The sequence below is a fragment of the Leucoraja erinacea genome, chromosome 10 (genome assembly GCF_028641065.1).
Source record: "Leucoraja erinacea ecotype New England chromosome 10, Leri_hhj_1, whole genome shotgun sequence".
NCBI lineage: Eukaryota > Metazoa > Chordata > Chondrichthyes > Rajiformes > Rajidae > Leucoraja > Leucoraja erinaceus.
Window position 1 is genome coordinate 29086862 of NC_073386.1, and position 20386 is coordinate 29107247.

The 20386-nt window shown below is 41.7% G+C and overlaps 1 protein-coding gene and 1 long non-coding RNA gene across 7 annotated transcripts in view; one reads left to right on the forward strand and one right to left on the reverse strand.

The window, feature by feature from the left end:
- The window catches only part of LOC129700969 (uncharacterized), a 65955-nt gene extending 49406 nt beyond the window's left edge, over positions 1-16549 (forward strand). Inside the window, exons 2-3 of the long non-coding RNA XR_008724131.1 lie at positions 3502-3586; positions 16443-16549. This is a non-coding gene — a long non-coding RNA (uncharacterized LOC129700969). The remainder of the gene's footprint in view (positions 1-3501; positions 3587-16442) is intronic.
- patj (PATJ crumbs cell polarity complex component) overlaps positions 1-20386 on the reverse strand; it is a 215784-nt gene that overhangs the window by 148184 nt on the left and 47214 nt on the right. For all 6 annotated transcript variants that reach the window (XM_055641833.1, XM_055641832.1, XM_055641829.1 and 3 more), the window contains exons 14-18: positions 19437-19493; positions 12114-12248; positions 11089-11250; positions 5958-6023; positions 3232-3363 (exon numbers count right to left, since the gene is read on the reverse strand). In XM_055641833.1, the coding sequence (XP_055497808.1) occupies positions 3232-3363; positions 5958-6023; positions 11089-11250; positions 12114-12248; positions 19437-19493 (552 nt within the window). The remainder of the gene's footprint in view (positions 1-3231; positions 3364-5957; positions 6024-11088; positions 11251-12113; positions 12249-19436; positions 19494-20386) is intronic.

Here is a 20386-nt window from a genome sequence, read left to right on the forward strand (position 1 = left end):
GCATATTTTCATTATAAGTTAATTTCAACTTTTGGTTACTTTTAATTTTCTAGCATTTACAAAATAACAAAGTACTGTAAACCCACATTATTACAGACGATGGGTGGGAGGGGGGAAATGGTGTCCGCTATTGTCGATTGTCCGTTGTAACTGAGTAACGTACTATCATTTATATAGTTGAAACCAAGAACTGCAGATGATAGTTCAATACAGAAACGGAAACATAGTGTTGTAATAACTCAGTGGGTCAGGCAGCATCACTGGAGAACATGGGTGACCCTTCTTTAGACTGATTTAGTCTGCTGAATTACTCCAGCACTTTGTGCCGTTTCACATTAAAACTAGGCGTTGAAGCTTCTGGTCTGCACCAGCGAGCTTCTCTTCACCCACTGCACAGTCCAGTGACACGGCTGTAGTTGCGGCTTACGTTGTAGTCCCTGGCGATAGCGTTTTCTTCAGGCCGCTGCCACCGACAGGGCCACCGTAGAATTTGATCGCCGTGGGGCACCCTCCCGTCTCACCAGCTACCGCAAAGTGGAGTATGTCGGTGACTCTAGGGTAGAAGGAGGAGGTGGTGGTACTGGAGGGCTAAGAGGGCGAGTGGACAGAGGGGGATAGGATGAGGAGACGGCAGTAGAGCAGGGAGCGCACAAAGTGATGGGCAGCAGGAAGAAGCAGCAGCAAATGGGAAGGGAGGTACTGCGTGGTGACTGAGTGCGTCCTGTTAGTTGCAGTGGCCGAAAGAACGCGCTATCTCCAGGGGTTAAATAGGTTAAACGTACAAAGGGTTACTCACCGCACTCCATTTTTTTCAACCTAAGAACAGTACAGCACAAAACAGCCCCTTTGCTTTACAATGTTTGTGTCACACACAATGCCAAATTATAATTATATTTTAAATATCTTTATATTCTTGAATGAGTATTAATCCTGAGATTACGATCCTGGAGGCCTGTTTTTAACCTACTATCTAACTCCCTAAATTATCTTTGCAGGACTCCTACACTTCCTACCTATATCACTGGTACCAATATGGCCACAAATGTAATGATGAAGCTGTACTCACAAATCTTGTGAGAGTCTGTTCTCCACAAATGACCCAAGCCATCAGCTAGTTACCCAGATGTCCAAAGTCATGAAAGTGGCAACGGGAAATGCACTTAGCTGAGTACATCCATGCAAAAGCACATTAGACACGCAAAGCATCTGGAAGGAAACCTCGGAACTTGCAATAAGTTTTCAATTCGTCTTTGTAACTTAATATTTCTAATTGAAATTGAATCATGTAAAGCACAGGAGAATTGTGCTGTGCAATCCAATTTTTTTTGACAATTATACTTTTTTCAAAAATAAATTGTAAGAATATATGAAAATTCAAAATCTTTCCACAATGATGGAAATATATCTTGGCCCAATATCTAACAAAGTATTCATGCTTAACATTCTGATATTTTGGACATCTTGGCTAGTTAGAATCAAATTAAGATTACTGGAATTTAAAAAGAAACCAATATATTTCAAACCTAATCAGCATTTAAAATACTGCCTGCAAGATTTATTGAAAAAAACCTTGGTAAAGGTTATGGTTTGATATGCCAGGATATGCAAACTTTAAACTTTAATTATCCACAGGAACAAAATAGAAAACAAGTTCTTATCTCCTCTTTCTATCCTCAAGTTACCTTTAATGCCTTTCAGACATAACACTGTCCATTGCTAATTCTAGGCTGAATTAATTTCTAACAGTTACGCTTTCCCAATGATTTTATTTTACCTTCATAGCCACAGCTTTAAGATATAAAACAATCCTGATTGAGAGCAAGACGTTCTGACATTATCATGTAAGTTATAAAGTTAACGGACTATTCATTAGTATTACAATGTAAACAGCATTACAAGTAAAATCAGTGACCTACATCTGGGTCAATTGTTTTTAGACAGTACACAAATTTGGCAGATAGCTATGCACTAAAATGAAGTAGTTGGAGAATGTTTTAATGAATGCCTAATAATACAAACAATCATTTTTTTTTTAGAACAATACTTTACATGTTCCCTTTTCACCAATAGGACACACACATTGCAACAAAAAGCAACACAAATGCAGCTGCTTTTGTGTTACATTGATGACTCCTGCAAAATAGATCAGAATACTGGCAGTTGTTTAAATTGCTGAAGGTAATATGTGTGCCAGAAGCTAATACATTTTCCTTCCAATGGTCGATCCTCTGAAAATCTGCCAACCTTTCAATAATGGTAATCCCTGTCCCAATAGTATCTAATCACAAAACATACTTTTGCCAATCTTTACCAATCTCCAAAAATGACAGGATATCTTCTAAAGTACAAAAAAAACTACTCGACTCCCAATATTTGACCTGATCCCAATTGCAGTTTCTTACATCACTACCTCACTGTTGGGCTAGTTCCACAGTTCTCATAACCTTGGATAATGTTGAACGCTGTCATGCATCGTAAATATCTCCACTAGTTTACCAGAAACAATGAGGCTTAATCCCAGTGCTTGAAGACTCCAATACCACCTCAATGTTTGTAAAAATTGGGAGCATGGCATCACCTGTCATTTTCCAACAAAAAACTTGCAGGTTGATAAGTGAAAAGGAAACAGTCCAGGGATCAGGAACCCCCAAGGGAAGATGGATTCTAGTTATTCTCCCTCATTTTAACCCAACCACTTCATTTTGACTATACCTCCTCACTCTTCTTCTTGCAAGGTGTCATCACTTACTCTCAATTTTGCCATCTCATCACATTTTCTCTGAAGATGTGGCTTTCCACTGTGGGACATCCTCTTCAGTAATAGCGGTTTCCCTACTGCTGTTGTGGATGGTTCCTTCAAGTCCTCTGTTTCCCATAGTTCTTCCTTCGCTCCCCCTCCTCCCCAGACAGAACAAGCATAGAGTTTCCCGGTCCTCACCTTTCATCCCACCAGCCTTTGCATGAAAAAATATAATTCTCCACCGTGGGATGGGAAGAAAACCAAAAATTGCAAATGAATTACACAATAAATTAATGTCATTACTAAATTGTTACTAGTACTTAACTGCTAATACTTAAATTATTCCATTATCCCAATTTTCAAAAATAGTACAGTCACCACTTTGGTAAAGGATTTCTACTATCAAACATATTCTAAAATTTGTTTTCAAAGAAAATGTAATTGTTGTATTTTTTGTCCATTGTTAAAAATGTATACAAATTGGAAAGTACCAGATAGTCCAAGATGCTGAAACCTAAACCTTCAGAACCTTTATGCAGTTCAATCACTCTCGCGTCTGAAGTCCAAAGAGCCAGCTCCCCAACTTCATCCTCTTCCGCATTAGTCTCAGTATCCACATCCACCTTTGGAAAATAAATTAACTTGTAAAACATTGATATTGACTTGTCAGGAATCATTACATCTAATTTGTCAGATAAATATATTACAGATTTCTAGTCTGCACTATCAAACTTATATTTTCCTTAATTCACTCTTCCAAGACTGTGATTGCACTGAAGATGGTGTGGAAGTAATTCACCGGTATGTTGCCTGGGATGGAGCATTTCAGCTGTGAAAATAAACCAGGTAGGCTTAGTTTATTTCCTTTGTAATGGTGAAGGCTGAGAGTCGACTTGAATAGTTTAAAAAAAATTGTGGGGAAGCATAGTTAATATATAGCAAGAACCATTTCTCTTAAATAGAAATGTTTATAATCAAATGGCATATATATAAGCTAAGAGATATAGAAGGAATTTGGTACGTTGAGATCTTAAAACACATTGCTTAAGAGGATGGTGGAGGAAGATATTCTCATAATATTTATGAAGTACTTAAAAATGCCATTGCATCGAAGGCTATATTGACCCTGTGACGGAAAATCGGCTTAATATAAATAGCACCTGTTACCATGTTCTATGACTCTATTATCAACACAAACTATTTCCAGGTCAGATGCATCAGAGAAAATCTAATACTAATACTATTTATTTCACTTCAAAATGCTTTTGCACCTGCCTTGGCCACACACTCTTATCTCCAATTCGTCTATCTATTATTTTTATGCCAGCCTGCATAACTCTGCCAATATTGTAACAATCTGTCATATATGGTGAATATTTGCACTGTGAATAAACCTCTGAATTTTACTTGCCCAAACTATTTCACATGGGATCACTACAATTAAAATCACAAATTTGTACAAATTAGTATGGTGCAATTGGTGTAGAGAAACAATTCAAAACCACTTTTTCCAAGGCTGTGTCTGATGCAAAGCTATGTTCAGAACAGATGTTCCTTTGGCTGCATACTTTGCACATTATTCAAAGTTAAACGTCATTTTTGGGATGCTAAAATATATGTTACAACTTACCACAACTACGGTAAACCCTCGTTTTAATGGCTTCTTTATAACATAATTTGGCTATAGAGAACCAAATCAGTAGATCAAGGTCATTGTTTCATAGAATGACCACTAGATGGATGGGGCGAATGGTGTTTTTGAACCATTTTAGCTTAGTTTATCACCGCGTGGTGCTTCGACGGCAGCCTCACCTGTTGATGTCTGTCCTTTTTGCCTTTTTTTGTTATTTTTAGTGTGTTTTAAAAGTTTGTGTTAATGTTCTCTGGTTTGTTTTATGTGGGGTGGGGGGAAGAGGTTCGGGGGAAACTTTTTTCCAGTCTCTTACCTTGCCGGAGATGCGACTTTGAGCCCCACCGCTGGGCCATGGACTTACAATCGGAGCCGATTCCTTGCCTGCGATCAATGCTCAAACCACGGTTTGCGGACTTTTACATCAAGGAGCTCGCAGTCTGGGTTGGGACGGTCATCGGGAAGCTCCAAAAGCCGCACGACGTTCGACCAGCCCCAACCCGGGGTAGATCGCCCTGCGAGGGGAAGCCTAGATTCCCCCCCGATGCAGGAGCTTGCAGGAGCCCGCCACCGGCTTCGGGAGTAACATCGTCCCGTCAACGGAAGGTTAGAGGCCCCCGACCGCTGGAGGTCAAAGAAGGGAGAGATTGAACTTTTCTTCGCCTTCCATCACAGTGAGGAATGTGGAGGAGTCACTGTGGTGGATGTTTATGTTAAAATGTATTCTGTGTGTTCTGTTGCTTTTTATTGGTATGATTGTATGGCAAATCAAATTCCTCGTATGTTAAAAAAAACATACGTGGTTAATAAAGTATGATTGTGATTATGATTTTGTTTCGAGATACAGCGTAGAAACACCAAGCTTGTGCCGACTCTCACCACCCCACTCTCCCCTGCCCTGGGTGCCCTAGCACACCAGCTCCAGTGAGTAGGATAGAGCTAGTGCACCAGAAACACACAGCAAACCGATGCCAGAATCGAACCCGGCCCCCTGGTGCCACGATGCAGAGAGCCACAGAAACAGTACAACCCACCGAAGCCACCAAAACCACAAACCTGCACGTCTCCTCAACATGGAAAGAAACCCGAGCACACAAGGTCAGGATTGAACTTGGGTCTCTGCTGTTGTAAGGTGGCAACTCTACCATGGCGCCACTGTGCCGTTCCTAGGCATTGTGTATTTTGTGTACTTTACTATTTATTGTGTAGTGTATTGGCTGTTTATTGGCAATAGCACTGTACATATTAATCTCCTAATTCAGTTATAGCAGACAATCGATAATAACGGACACCACCTCCTCTGTGCGGTCCATCATTGCAAGGGTTTACTGTATTTATATAGGCTCGATGTTATAGCCTATTGGTAAGATGCAAAGCCGTTGTTCTCCAAATAGTAGTTTTGAGCTCATCAAAAAATGGACAGTGGCCAAATCTTGCTGAATTACCATTATGAATCTAATTAAATTTGACATGGAAATCATGTTGACAAGGGCAAAATGTCTTATACATAGGGGGGGAAAGATAACGGGATATGCCCTGATACACATCTAAATCTCATTTGATTCTCATTTTAATAGTTCAATTTACCTGGTGGCTACAATTTTCACTACTCCAGGGAGATGGTGGCCTTATCATCTCGTACTTTTCTGAAGCCTATAGATAGAACATACAGATATTTAATGATATAGTGCTGATTCTTCTAGGACTAACAATGATTTCACAAAAGGATGGTTGAACATACACAGAACATTAGTTAAAAACCCAGCAGAGAGTGTTGGAAAAACGTAAGCTTTTATGAATTTGTATATGGCAGCAGTAAGGGAGAAGTGTTTAAGGTGTACAGAACAACAGAGGGATTTGTGTTTTAAAAGGAAAGTGAAGCTATCTTATTCTATTCGGATGTCAAAAGTACATTCAAATACTATATTTAGCAATATATTTAGAAATATCCTTCCATACATACTTAACATAAATAATACAACAACATAGAACAGTAAGCACACGAACAGGCACTTCGGCCTATAATGTTTTTGCCGAACATGATGCCAAGTTATACTAATTTCATCTGCCTACATGATAAATATCCCTCTAGCCCTGCACTTCCATGTGCCCATCCAAAAGCCTCTTAAATGCCACATTGTATTTGTCTTTACCACCACCCCAGCCAAATTGTTTCAGGCTCCCACCACTCTCTGTGTCTAAGAACTTGCTCCACGCATCTCCATAAAACGTTCTCCCTCTCACCTTTTAGTGTTGGACATTTCCATCCTGGGAAAAAGATTCCGACTGTCTATGCCTCTCATAATTTTATATACCTACTATCATATCTCCCCTCAACCTCCAATATTCAAGAGAAAACAATTAAATTCTATCTACCCTCTCCCAGTAGCCGGAACACTATAATCAAGGCACCATTCTGGTAAACTTCCACACCAAAGCCTCCACATCTTTCTTGTAATGGGGTGACCAGAACTGCACACAATACACCAAATGTGGCCTAACCAAAACACTACAGAGCTGCATCATGACTTTGTGACTCATATATTCAATGCCCCTAGCAATTAAGGCAAGCATACCATAGGCCTAAGGTACACAAAATTGCTGGAGAAACTCAGCGGGTGCAGCAGCATCTATGGAGCAAAGGAAATAGGCGACGTTTCGGGCCGAAACCCTTCTTCAGACTGACCCATACCATAGGCCTACTTTACCTATCTGTGTGCTGGCACCTTCACTGAGCTAAGAACTTAGACTGCTAGACCCTCTGCACATCAATGCTGTTATAGGGCCTGTCCCACTTGGGCGACCTAATCCGCTAGTTCTGGCGAGTTTGCCCTCGACTCATACTCACTGCATGGTCGACACGAGGTCGTAGGAGGTCTTCGTAACTCTCCTTCATGCTCAAGAGTGGTCTCCGCGTACTCGAGGCCTCAGCTAGATTGTGGCGGTTTTTTTCACTGTGTTAAAAAATGCCCGCAAGTGAAAAAAAGGTTGCCATGGAAAAAATCGATACTTTTTTTACTCGTCGGTTTTTAGTTGTAGTAGGTCGTAGTAGTTAGGCATGTTAGTTGTAGGCAATCGAGGGTAGTCGAAGGTGGTCGAAGGAAGTCGTAGATAATCTTCATCATAGTCAAAGGGAGGTCGAAGGGAATCGAAGGAGGTCGTCTTTACTCTCCACTATTCCGTATCCAATTTTCCCAAAGTTAGTCGTAGCTAGTCGTAGCTAGACGAAGCTGGTCCTCAACATAGTCGAAGGAGGTGGAAGGAGGTCTTCTACATAGTCGAAGGAGGTCTTCAACATGTCATTTTTTCAAAATCTTCTAAACTCGCCAATTAGGTTGCCCAAGTGGAACAGCCCCTTTAGGGTCTAACCATTTGCTGTGTACTCTTCCCTTACATTCAACCTCCCAAAGTGTAACACCTCACACTTGCTCAGGTTGAACTCCAACTGGCTCATCCCCGCCCATTTCTGCAGCTGATCTGTATCCTGCTGTATCTTCTGACAGCCTTCCACACTGTCTCCAACTCCTCCAATTTTGGCGTCGTCAGCAAACTTACTCACCAAACTTACTCAACCATTTACATTTACGTTTAGGTCTTTTATATATATCAGAAGCAGCAGAGGTTGCAGCACAGATCCCACTAGAATTCCACTGGGCACAGATCTCCAGCCAGAATATATACCCTCCATGACAACCCTGTCATCTATCAGTGAGTCAGCTCCGAACCCATATGACCCATTCATTGTGAATCCCATACATCTTAATCTTATGGTTCCGTCTACCATGTTTTACCAGTCTATCAAGTGAACAGTCGAAACAGTGAACCACAACATTCTGCTCACCAGACTCAAAGACCTCGGCATTGAAGGCTCTGCACTCAGCTGGCTCCGTTCCTACCTTTCCAACAGATCCCACTTCATCTCTCTCCACAACCACACCTCTGCTACAGCCACAGTCACTCAAGGTGTTCCCCAAGGCTCCGTACTCGGCCCCCTCCTCTTCATCATCTACATCCTCCCCCTTGGTCAGATACACCGCCACTTCAACCTGGACTTCCACTGTTACGCCGATGACACTCAGATCTACCTCGGCACCAAATCCCCCCACAACCCCCCCCCCCCCTCCCATATCAACTCCTGTTTGTCAGCTATAAAAACCTGGATGCAACATAACTTCCTCAAACTCAACAGCGATAAGACAGAATTCCTCCTCATAGGCTCCAAAGCCACACTCAGCAAAATCAATAACCCCACTCTCACCATCGACGGCACCACTGTCTCCCCATCTCCCAAGGCCTGCAGCCTTGGCGTGATCTTTGATTCCACCCTCTCCCTTGAGCCTCACATCCGCCATGTCATTAAAACCTCCTTCTTTCATCTCCGCAACATCGCCAAACTCAGACCCTCTCTCACACCTCCCGCTGCTGAAAGACTCATCCATGCCTTCATCTCCTCCCGACTGGACTATTGCAACTCACTTCTCCTTGGCATCAGCTCCACCTACATCAACCGACTCCAACTGGTCCAGAACGCAGCCGCCCGACTCATCACCCACACAAATTCCTGGCATCACATCACTCCAGTCCTCAAACTACTTCACTGGCTTCGCATCTCCCACCGGATCACCTACAAAATCCTGATCCTCACCTACAAAGCCCTCCACCACCTGGCCCCCCCATATCTCTATCACGTCCCCTCCCCCTACCAACCCTCACGGTCCCTCAGATCCACATCAGCTGGTCTCCTCTCCATCCACAAGTCCAACCTCCGCAGTTTTGGGGACAGAGCCTTCTCCAGGGCAGCTCCCAGGCTCTGGAACTCCCTCCCCCAACTGATCCGCAATTCCGTGTCCCTCACCATCTTCCAGTCCCGCCTCAAGACCCATTTCTTCACCTCTGCCTATCCTTAGCCCCACGTCCCCCTCCCTTTTCATCTGTCCATTAATTGCCTCATATTGTGTTTTGAATTGTATTCTGTCTGTACTTTGTGTACAAGTCATGTCTATACTATTTATTTCATTCCCCTTACATGTTTTTCCTCTACCTGCTAAATTTTTGTAAGGTGTCCTTGAGACTCTTGAAAGGTACTCATAAATAAAATTTGTTATCATTATTATTATTATTATTATCATCAAAGCCTTACTAAAATCAATGTATACAACATCCACTGCCATATCATCTTTCATCAACCCTCAAAAACTCAATCAGCAAGACGCAACCTGTCACATACATCGTGTTGGTTATCCCTAGTCGGCCCATTCTCCTACAAATATTAGTAAATCCTATCTCGAAGAATTCTCTCCAATAGTTCCCCGACAACGACCGTGAGGTTCATTGGCCTATAGTTCCCTGAATTCTCGCTACTTCAACTACACTGGCCACTCGCCATTGGTTTATGACCTCGCCTGCAGCTAGACAAGAAACAAAGATCCTTGTCCAGCCCTCCGCAATCTCCTCTCTTGTCGTTCTCAATAACCTGGTATAGATCCCTTCCTTTATCCGTGATTGGGCCTGCCAGCTCTCTGGTCACCTTGTTATTTTTAATGTACATATAAAATTTGTTGGCATTTCCCATAATCTGACTCACTAATGACAATTCATGGCTCTTTTTGGCCCTGGTAATCGCCTGCTTGAATTCTTTCCTCCTAGCTTTACATAACTAAAAGTCTTTGTCTTGTTTGTGCCCACGATGTGTCAATCTGGTTTTCCCATCTTTTTCCAAATGCTAGGCCAAAGCCTTCCCATTTTCGCACATCCTACTCACATTTTCTCGTCGTAGCAATAAACATCTTCCCGTTGCATTCCCACATATATTTCCTAAGTTATTAATCCTTTAAATTTAAAAAACAGCCTCAAAAACTCACCCATTTCGCAAAATAAAATCCAAGTGATGTCACAATGCACTCGCAAGGCAGAACGGGACACACCGGGAAGGAGGGGCACTCCAGCGCTCTGGTGAACGAGGAGTGGCGGCGGCTGCCGTCGCCCGATCGGTGCCTGGTGAGGAGGGTGATATCGCGGGCTGGGCCCAGGGACTGGACCTGGGCTGGAGCCGAGACTGGTGCTGGAGTTGGAGTGAGGAACGAGCCCAGAGCTTGGGATGGGGCATGGGCCGTGACTGGGCCCGAGAAAGAAGCCGCCGCTGGAAACAAGGATGATCCTGGGTCCGGGGTCAGTGACGAGCCCGGAGATGAAGCCGGGAACTGGACTGGAACCCAGGCGGCGGCCGAGCTGATGGTTGGGGTCTACAGCCAGGGCCTGGCCGAGTACGAGAACCAGGCCGAGTTCCAAGCCTGGCGCTGCTCTACTACCTGGGTAGGTGATGGGGCAGGGAATGGGAGTGAGGGGAGTAGGATGAGAGAAATGAGGAGGAAGATGGGGTGGGGAGTGGGGTGGTAGAGGGAATTGGCGGTGGGAGGGGGGGGGGTGTGTGGACGCGGGAGATGGGGAGGGGTGGAGTATTGACGGTGAGTATTCGGTCCCCTTGTAGCTAACATACTGACCCAGCCTTCACGAACAGCCACGTTAAGAAAATGTATTTATCAGTCACAAAAAAATGGATGCTTTGACTATGTAAGTACTTATGAAGGGGCTCGATGAGTAATGTAATCAAGTACAATTTTGACTGAACTCCCAAATATCTCAACCAATTTATAAGAATCATTATGGAATCATTATGGAAGATATCAGTATATTTCCCTTTGAAATTCACCAACTCTACCTGGGAAACATCACTTTCCATGCCAGTGGGTTCATCGACAGGCATCTCATTTTCTTCCTCGACCAGTCTCCGACAACAGACCAAATTAAACGGAGGGGACATATCTTTCAGAAATAAAATTGCTTCACGGCGCGATTTTCCATATAGCTGCTTTCCGTTCACCTGAAATAGAAGGCAAATATTCAGATTATGGCAGTATTTCAAACTATTATTGTCTTAAATGAACCAAATATATTTGCAAGTTCTACCTGCATGAATTATTGTACCATAGTGCATCATCTAACATGGTGTGCCTTGTGTGGAAGTGCAGTTTTCTAAAATACTTTGCATGCAGACATTGTACTTGCAATTTTCATTTTGGTGCATGGTTCCAGACTTTTGTTTAAAATTAATTAATGGGACATTGGCATCGGAGACAAGACAAGCATTTACTTCACATCCATTTTGTATGAACCACTTTCCTTTTCCAGCAATGTCTCATTTAATTCCCCTGAACTATTTTCATAATTTGCTAATGTTGCTTTAAATTATTCTCTCCTCAACTCATGAGTAATGGAAACTGGCCAAATTCCACCTTTCCTGACAGTTCTTGAGAAAGTGATTGACAAAACTAATACAAGAATTTAAGTTTTTAAATAATCATCTTCAAAGTCTTAATATTCATCGGTCATTAAACAATTCTCTATATAAATTCTGGCCCATGTGTTATACATGCAGAACTTATCTACCTATCATAACCTATACAAAAAAATAAAATGCAAACTGTATCTTAATATGTAGAGAACTGGAAATTAATGTCATTTTTATTTATTTTTGCAGAACACGATTTAAGGTTAACAGGAATCATACCAAATAATGAATATTCTCGAACTGACAAACACGAAAGCATAACGCTTATTTGACAATGTTTGCCTGAACCTGTTGTATGAATTATTTCAAATAGAAAATAAATTAAAATAAATAATTTATTATTAACGAAATAGAAAGATTATTTTCAAATTTTAATATTTTTCTCAAAACTATACCTCTAAAATTTCATCTTCCACTTGTAATAATCCATTTTGGCCTATTGGTCCATCAGGCAAAATTGATGATATGTAATGACGTCCATCAAATGAATCCAGCTCCACTCCAAGATTCAATGTATGAACTGGTAATAACTAAATTAAAACAAAAATAGAATTAGAAGGAATATGCAGATATATATTTGTTCTAGTTTTTCATCCAGCTGTACTCAAATTATCTCTTTGCACTATTGCATATTAACGTGCAATGTGAATAACTAAAACCACAGAACAGTATAAGATTCCACCTAGTCTTAGGGCTGATCTCTCACACACGAGTTAAAGATTGAGTTCAAGATGTTAGTTACGCTTTATTGCAGTAGTGAGGGAGGGTTACAATGCCTGAGAGGCTTGCTTGCAAAGATGATGTTAATCACAGGTCATTCTGTTCACCAGTAGAAATTAAAGCTCATTGAGGACACTTGGAAGAGTCAGAGCTTTTCTGGTTCTCCAGCCAATATTTATTTTCCATTTATATTTTAAATATGTTTAGCTTATTTATTTCAATGCTGTTTATGAATCTTTGTCATAGTTGTTTTGTTTCCTACAGTATAATAATGATTACATTTCAAAATATTCAAGCACTTTGGAATGAATACCATTATGCAAATCCTCCTTCTTTCCAAGTATAATTTTGAAATAAATAATCATGTTTTAACTGAAAATGAGCTGCAATCTATTGGTTTCAAATAACTTACTTAAAATAATAGTAAAATTAACCCAAAGGACCAAATGATTTAACATTTAGAAATTACTAGACCATGTGGGGGGGGGGGGGGGGGGGGGGGGGGGGGGGGGGGGGGGGGGGGGGGGGGGTGAGGAGGGGTGCGGGGACAAGAGGAAAGGCATTGAGAGGTCAGCAGCTGGGCAACCAATATTTTTTTTTAATGTCAGTTTGGTGATAAAAGTTGAATCAAGAGTTAAAATTGACAGTAGCAAAGGTAATGTGGTATGGGAGATGCAGTCAATATGCAGGTAGACTGGGAAAATCAGGTTGGTACACCATGGTCCCCAAGGGACTTTGTGGAGTGCCTCCGAGATGGATTCTTAGAGCAGCTTGTACTGGAGCCATCCAGGGAGAAGGCAATTCTGGATTTAGTTTTATGTAATTAACCGGATTTGATAAGGGAACTCAAGGTAAAGAAGCCATTAGGAGGTAGTGACCATAATATGATCATTTTTAATCTACATTTTGAAAGGGAGAAGGGAAAATTGGAAGTGTCAGTATTACAGTTGAGCAAAGGGGACTATGGAGGCATGATGGAGCTGCTGGCCAAAGTTGACTGGGTTAGGTTAGGTAAGGGGGAGGTACAGCGAGACCTGGGTGTCCTGTACACCAGTCACTAAAGTTAGCGTACAGATACAGCAGGCAGTGAAGAAAGCTAATGGAATGTTGGCCTTCATAACAAGAGGATTTCAGTATAGGAGTAGAGAGGTTCTTGTACAGATGTATAAGGCTCTGGTAAGACCACATCTGGATTATTGGGTACAGTTTTGGTCTCCTAATTTGAGGAAGGACATCCTTGTGATTGAGGCAGTGCAGCGTAGGTTCACAAGATTGATCCCTGGAAGGCGGGTCTGTCATATGAGGAAAGATTGAAAAGACTAGGCTTGTATTCACTGGAATTTAGAAGGATGAGGGGGCATCTTATAGAAACATATAAAATTATGAAATGACTGGACAAGCTAGATGCAGGAAATATTTTCCCAATGTTGGGCGAGTCCAGAACCAGGGGCCACAGTCTTAGAATAAAGGGGAGGCCATTTAAGACTGAGGTGAGAAAAAACCTTTTCACCCAGAGAATTGTGAATTTGTGGAATTCCCTGCCACAGAGGGCAGTGGAGGCCAAATCACCGGATGGATTAAAGATAGAGTTAGATACAGCTCTAGAGGTTAGTGGAGTCAATGGACATGGGGAGAAGGCAAGCACGATTTATTGATTGGGGCCGATCAGCCATGATCACAATGAATGGCGGTACTGGCTCGAAGGGCCGAATGGCCTCCTCCTGCACCTATTTTCTATGTTTCCATGACTGGAAAGAGACCCTAGCAGGGATGACAATGGAACAATGGCAGGTGTTTCTGGGAATAGTACAAAAGGTGCAGGATCAGTTAATTCCAAATAGGAAGAAAGATTCTAAGCAGAGTAAGAGGTGACCGTGGCTGACAAGGGAAGACAGTATAAAAATAAAAGGGAAGAAGTATAGCATAGCAAAGTTGAGCTGGAAGCCAGAGGATTGAGAAACTTTTAAAGAGCAACAGAAGATAACTAAAAAGGCAATAGGGAGAAAAGATGAGGTACAAAGGTAAGTTAGCCAAGAATATAAAGGAGGATAGTAAAAGCTTCTTTAGGTATGTGAGCACGTTCCAGTCAATATTGGAAAAGTTAAAATGACCCACGACGACAACCCGGTTGCTTTGGCATCTATCGGTTATCTGTCCACATATATCTATATTACTAAAAGTCTGATCTTGACCACTTCCTGTTCTGTATATTGATTTTAGAAAAAACGCTGCCACTAATGGCTGTGATTTTTGACTATCTTTGAGTCCCCCTCCGTTGCGCAGGACAAGAGGATTTCCCCCATCAAAAAATAAAAGAGTTATTAGTGTTTAAAAAATGTTGAGATTCTCTCTCCTGAAGGCCATGCCCCTTTCCGGAGGGTCTATAAAACCCGGAAGTGTTGAGTGCCTCAGTCAGTCTCTGCAAGATGGGGGAGCGAGAGGATCACATCTATCAGAGCTGAACACATGTCTACTAAACTGTGAGTGGTTTTACTGACCTGTCAATGCCCTTAATGTGGTTTGAAAATATAGTTTGGAAATGCTAAAGCTGTGTTGCCTTTGGTTTGGAAATGCTAAAGCTGTGTTGCCTTTGGTTTGGAAATTAAAGCTGTGTTGCCTTTGGTTTGGAAATGCTAAAGCTGTGTTGCCTAATTAAAGTTGCTTTGCCTAATTAAAGTTGCCTTGCCCAATTAAAGTTGCCTTGCCCAATTAAAGTTGCCTTGCCCAATTAAAGTTGCCTTGCCCAATAATTAACGTTGCCATGCCTAATTAAAGTTGGCCTGCCTAATTAAAGTTGCCTTCTATATATAATTAAAAGTCTAATCTTGACCACTTCCTGTTAGCGCTTTATATTGATTTTAGAAAAAACGCTACCACGTCCGGCTGTGATTTTTGGCCATCGTACTAAGAGTCCCCCTCCACTCATCAGGTGCCGAGGGTTTTTCTCATCAATCAAAAATAAAAGAGTTATTAGAGTTTAAAAAATATAGAGATTCTCTCTCCTGTCAATCACGCCATGAAGGCCACGCCCCTTCTGGTATGAGGGGGGAGGGACTATAAAACCCAGAAGTGTGGGCGTGGTCAGTCTCGTAAAGATGGAGGGAGAGGTCACGACTCGCCGTCTTTAGTGGCCTTGCACCCTGCTTGAAATGGTAAGAAACTGCACTTGAATTTGGTGGCCTTGCACCCTGCTTGAAAGGGGATTTCAAGGAATAGCCGTGAGTCAACTGCCAGCCCACTAGCCGTGAGTGAGTGAGCTGCCAGCACAACAGGCTTGAGTGACTGAGCCACCAGCCCAAGAATCCATTTGGCCCACAATGTCCATACTAGCCCTCTGGAAACCAGTCCCTTCAGCCCATAACACCCATACTAGCGCTCCAGAAAGCAGCCCCCCCCCCCCACCTCCCCTTGGTGGAGAGGTGGAATATTGCATTGGGGGACCAACCCTCCGTGTGATGCTGGGACCCAAGGGGTCCCACTTAGTCTAGTACAATTATATATCTTCCGCTTACTATTGGTGGGCACTGTGATACAATCCCATTAGAGTCCTTACACTTTTCTTATTTTTCAGCGCCACCCATTCTGCCGCAGCGGACAACCCTCCAGTGTGTTCTCTCTGAGCACCACAGTGACAGTCTTCCTGATCAACAGTACAACTCCCCACCTCTTCTGCTTCCCTCTTGGTCACATCTGAAACATCAAAACCCCTGAACATTAACCTGCCAGTCATGTTCCTCACACAACTACATTTCCACAATGGCCACAACATAGTCTGAAGCATCAATCCAGGCTCTAAGTTCATCAGTTTTCTCCACAATACTTGCATTGAAATAAACACACTTCAGCCTATCAGTTTCACCAAATTTCTTCACTTATATACCATGTTACTGTATTTCTTGGCTTTCGAAGTATTGAGAAAAAAAGTTATGGATTTACTGTGGAGGAGCGGTTTCATTTTTTTTTAATCAATGTCAGTAAATGACTATGTGTTTTTTTTAAAACAGTTAATGAAGATGTTGTTTGAATGTGCAGAAGAGCATATTGATATGGAATTAATCTCCTTTTGTATTAACCTTGCATCTAACAAGAGAAATGCACAATTAATCTGCGAAGGTAAGATTTTTCCCAAACATTATTATGCAAAAGCAAAATCTGAGCTCTTATCCATTTAGCAGAGAGAGAAAAATAACTTCCTTTTCTGTCCCTTTGTACTTATTTATTTTTTAAATGATATGATTATTGAATTAATTGGACTAAGGCTATAATTATATTTCAAGTTATTTGCAGTTTTTAATGTTTTACAATGTACACTGCAGCAGTAACAGCTAGGCTTACTGCTCAGTGAGGTTGTTATCATTCATATCCACTTTTTGTCCTCGGCCAGTGGATTTTAGCAGTATAAAGGGTGATCTAAAGGTCCCACTTAGGCGATTATTTTAATGCGATTGCTGGCGACTGCCATAGTCGTAGCAGGTCGCCGAAAAACTGGCGACTGGGCCCCCGTCCGACAATGTCTACGACAAGCTGCAACGACCTGCTACCTAGTCGACGTCAAGCTACAGCAAGCTACCAACAACCGGTGACCCATTAGGACGGTCACCTACGACCACAGCTACAACAACCTAGGACCACACAGGCGACACCCCGTCGAGCTATGACAACCGGTCAACCTACGTCCACCCGCGACAAGCTACGACAACTGAAGACAATTTTGCCGGTTGACGTAGGTAGGTAGCCGCCAATTCACCAAAGTCAGCACCGGAGGACAACCTATGTTTGCACCGGCAACAACCTACGTCACCTGGCGACAACCTACGACAGCACCTACGTCAGGAGAAGTCAAGCTATGCTCATTGGCGTCAAACCCACTGTCGCTGAAATTTTTTGAAAATCCAGCGGCGTCCAGAAAGACGCTACAACTCTTTGGGCGACTGAGGAGACTACTCACGACCATACAGGCGACACCCCGGCGACCATGTGGCGACAGCCTAGTCACCTGCAGTTGCCTGAAAAATAGCCTAAGTGGAACAGGCCCTTAACTTATCTTTGCAACCAGTGTTTCATTGAATACCTCAATACAATGCAAACATTTGTTGCAATCCATTTTCCAACATTTTACCATTTCAGTAGTGTGCAATGCATTGTGGAATATCAATGCCATGATTTCTGAGATGTTTGCAATATTAATTTTGCATTCCAGTGTATTTTTTACATGCCTTGATTCAATCAGTAACGTTTGAATGGCAGAGTAGACTTGAAGGGCTTAATTCTGCTCCTATCACCTAGGAACGAGTGTTTTATATGTTTTGCATGATTTAAATTTCTAAGTTTTAATATTATTTTCTTTTCTTATTTTTTAGTTTCTCTGAAATATTCAGAAATATTTCTGTTTTAGCCTGAGGATGTGACCTCTGCCGATGTCAGAATGCCTTCCCTCCTCCAGTGGACAGCTTGCTCTGGTCACATCACTCATTAAAAAGTGAGCAATTTTGGAGAAGTTTAATTTTAGTACCTCTTGGAGCAGAAAATTCTTCGTATCAAAACCTGAAGCAGAGGTCACCAGAGCATTTTGGGAAAAGTTACAAAAATATTTGAAGCAGGCAAAGGGAGGAAACCGGAGCACCCGGAATAAACCCATGCAAATGACCGGGAGAATGTACAAACAGCATTTACAGACAGCATCTATAGTCAGGATCGAACCCAGGTCTCTGTTGCTGTAAGGTAGCAACTCTACTGCTGCACCACGATGCCGCCGTATTTGCATTAAAGGTGGAAAAATGAAAATTTCTCCGCTACTAAAACCATGATCAGCAAATTTGTGGCGTCTCGGGTTGAGACCATTCTTTAGACTAAAAGTCAGGGGAAAGGGAAACGAGAGATAAAGGACAAATGATTGGAAGATATGCCAAAAGAAACACTAATCAAGGAAAGGTGGAACCCACAATGGTCTATTGTTGGCTGTGGGATAGATGATAATGAGTTATAAAGGCAGTAGAACTCAACAGGACGACAGTGAAACTAGTACGACGACTAGGGTGGGGGAGGGACGTATTGTAGCGAGAGAGGATGCAGTGTTTACTTGAAGTTAGAGAAATCATGGATCATACTACAGGGTAGTAAGCTGACCCAAGCAAAATATGAGGTGCTGTTCCTCCAATTTACATTTGGCCTCACCCTGACAATTGAGAGGGTCCAGGACAGAAAGGTCAGTGTGGGAATGGAAAGGAAAGTTGAAGCGTTTGGCAACCGGGAGATCACATAGGCAGACGCAGACTGTGCAAAGTTGTTCAGCGAAATGATAGCCTTGTCTGAGCTTAGTCTTGCTGATACATATAAGTCCTATATTGTCTATTATGGGCTCCACCTTTCCTTCATTATTGCTGCTTTTTGCATATCTTACATTCATACCTCTCATTTCCCTTTCACCTGGCTCAGTCTGAAGAACAGTCTCAACCTAAAACGACACCTATTCCTTTTCTCCAGAGATGCTGCCTGACCTGCTGCGTTACTCCAAGTTTTTGTGTTAGCCTTCGGTTTAAACCTGCAGTTTCTCCTGACACATCAGCAAATTTGTGTTGGCTAAGAAAATAGATTAAGTTGAGATAAAAATCAACCTTGATTCAACTATGTGGGTTAATGGGGCACAAAGGACAGACTGACCCACTTATCCTATGTTATAGATTACAAACAGTAGAGAAAAACTATTCTGAACAAAATATTACTCCTCCTGTCCAAAATTTCTGGCTCAAGAGATGACAAAAAAGAGGAATAACATCTCAATCCCCCTGTCACAAGCAATAATATGGGTAACATTGGAAGTGTTGTGGACAATAAAGATAATAATTATTAAACAACACAAGTGGTGACGCAAAACTCAAAGTGCCATGACTATGTCAAGTTGACCCACCAGTGTAGTTAATATTCAGGTGCAATATTCAACATGGAAACACATAAACCATTTCAGTCAATAATTTCTTAATGGTTCTGAGCTACATTACCTTTGAATATTTCTGCACATCTACATCACTGTAAATCTCAGAGTCCACATTAAGCACCTAGTTATGAATTAGGAAGATATTAAAAGTTAGTAGAAATGAAAGTAGCACACAATCAATATTTTCACTCAAATATCATGAATCTAATGTTCCAATACTACAGTTTGACCTCCAGATCACAAATTACCACAGAAGCTAATAGTAATATGTTAAATTAAGAATCTTCATTTACACATTGGAAGAAATGTTTTTAACTATTATGACGTAAAATGGTGGACTTGGTTTGGAGGTGATAAACCTTCTCTACAGTGTTGCAGTAGATTTGCTGCGGCATTTGCTGCGGCATTTCCTATCATATGGCATATTTTGGTGTTTAGCACGTTTGGTTATTCAGCACTAAAAAAAAGGCGTATCTGCCATTGTAAAACTCTCTATTTCAAATATCCCTCCCCCTAATGTTGTTTCATCCCTCAGAATTTTTAAGCTAAAGCTATCAGAGATGGCAATATCAAATGGCGGCATTACATGTTGGTATCAGAGTTTACTTGCCAATTCAGGCAAGGGAGAGGGAAGATGAAAACTTCGAGGATCCTCAATGAAGCACATATATATCCGAGAAATGTCACCAAAGCAATTAAAATTATTTGTGCTATCACATGAAACATTCACAGATAAAATGACAACATTTCAAAAGGTTTATCGAACTTAGATCAAGAAAGACTGCTAATACAGATGGGATACCTGAATAGTATAAAATATATTTTTTGGAGTCGGAAATTTAGACTGATAATTTTTCATTCAAAATCTGCTACAAATATTAACAAACACAATAAGTAGTGTACATTTAATTCCACATAAACTGTATTCAAACTTAACACTTCACCCATATATAAGCTTAAAAAATAAATACACATCTATTTCAAATGTGCTTTTGGGGACGATAACTAGTCTCC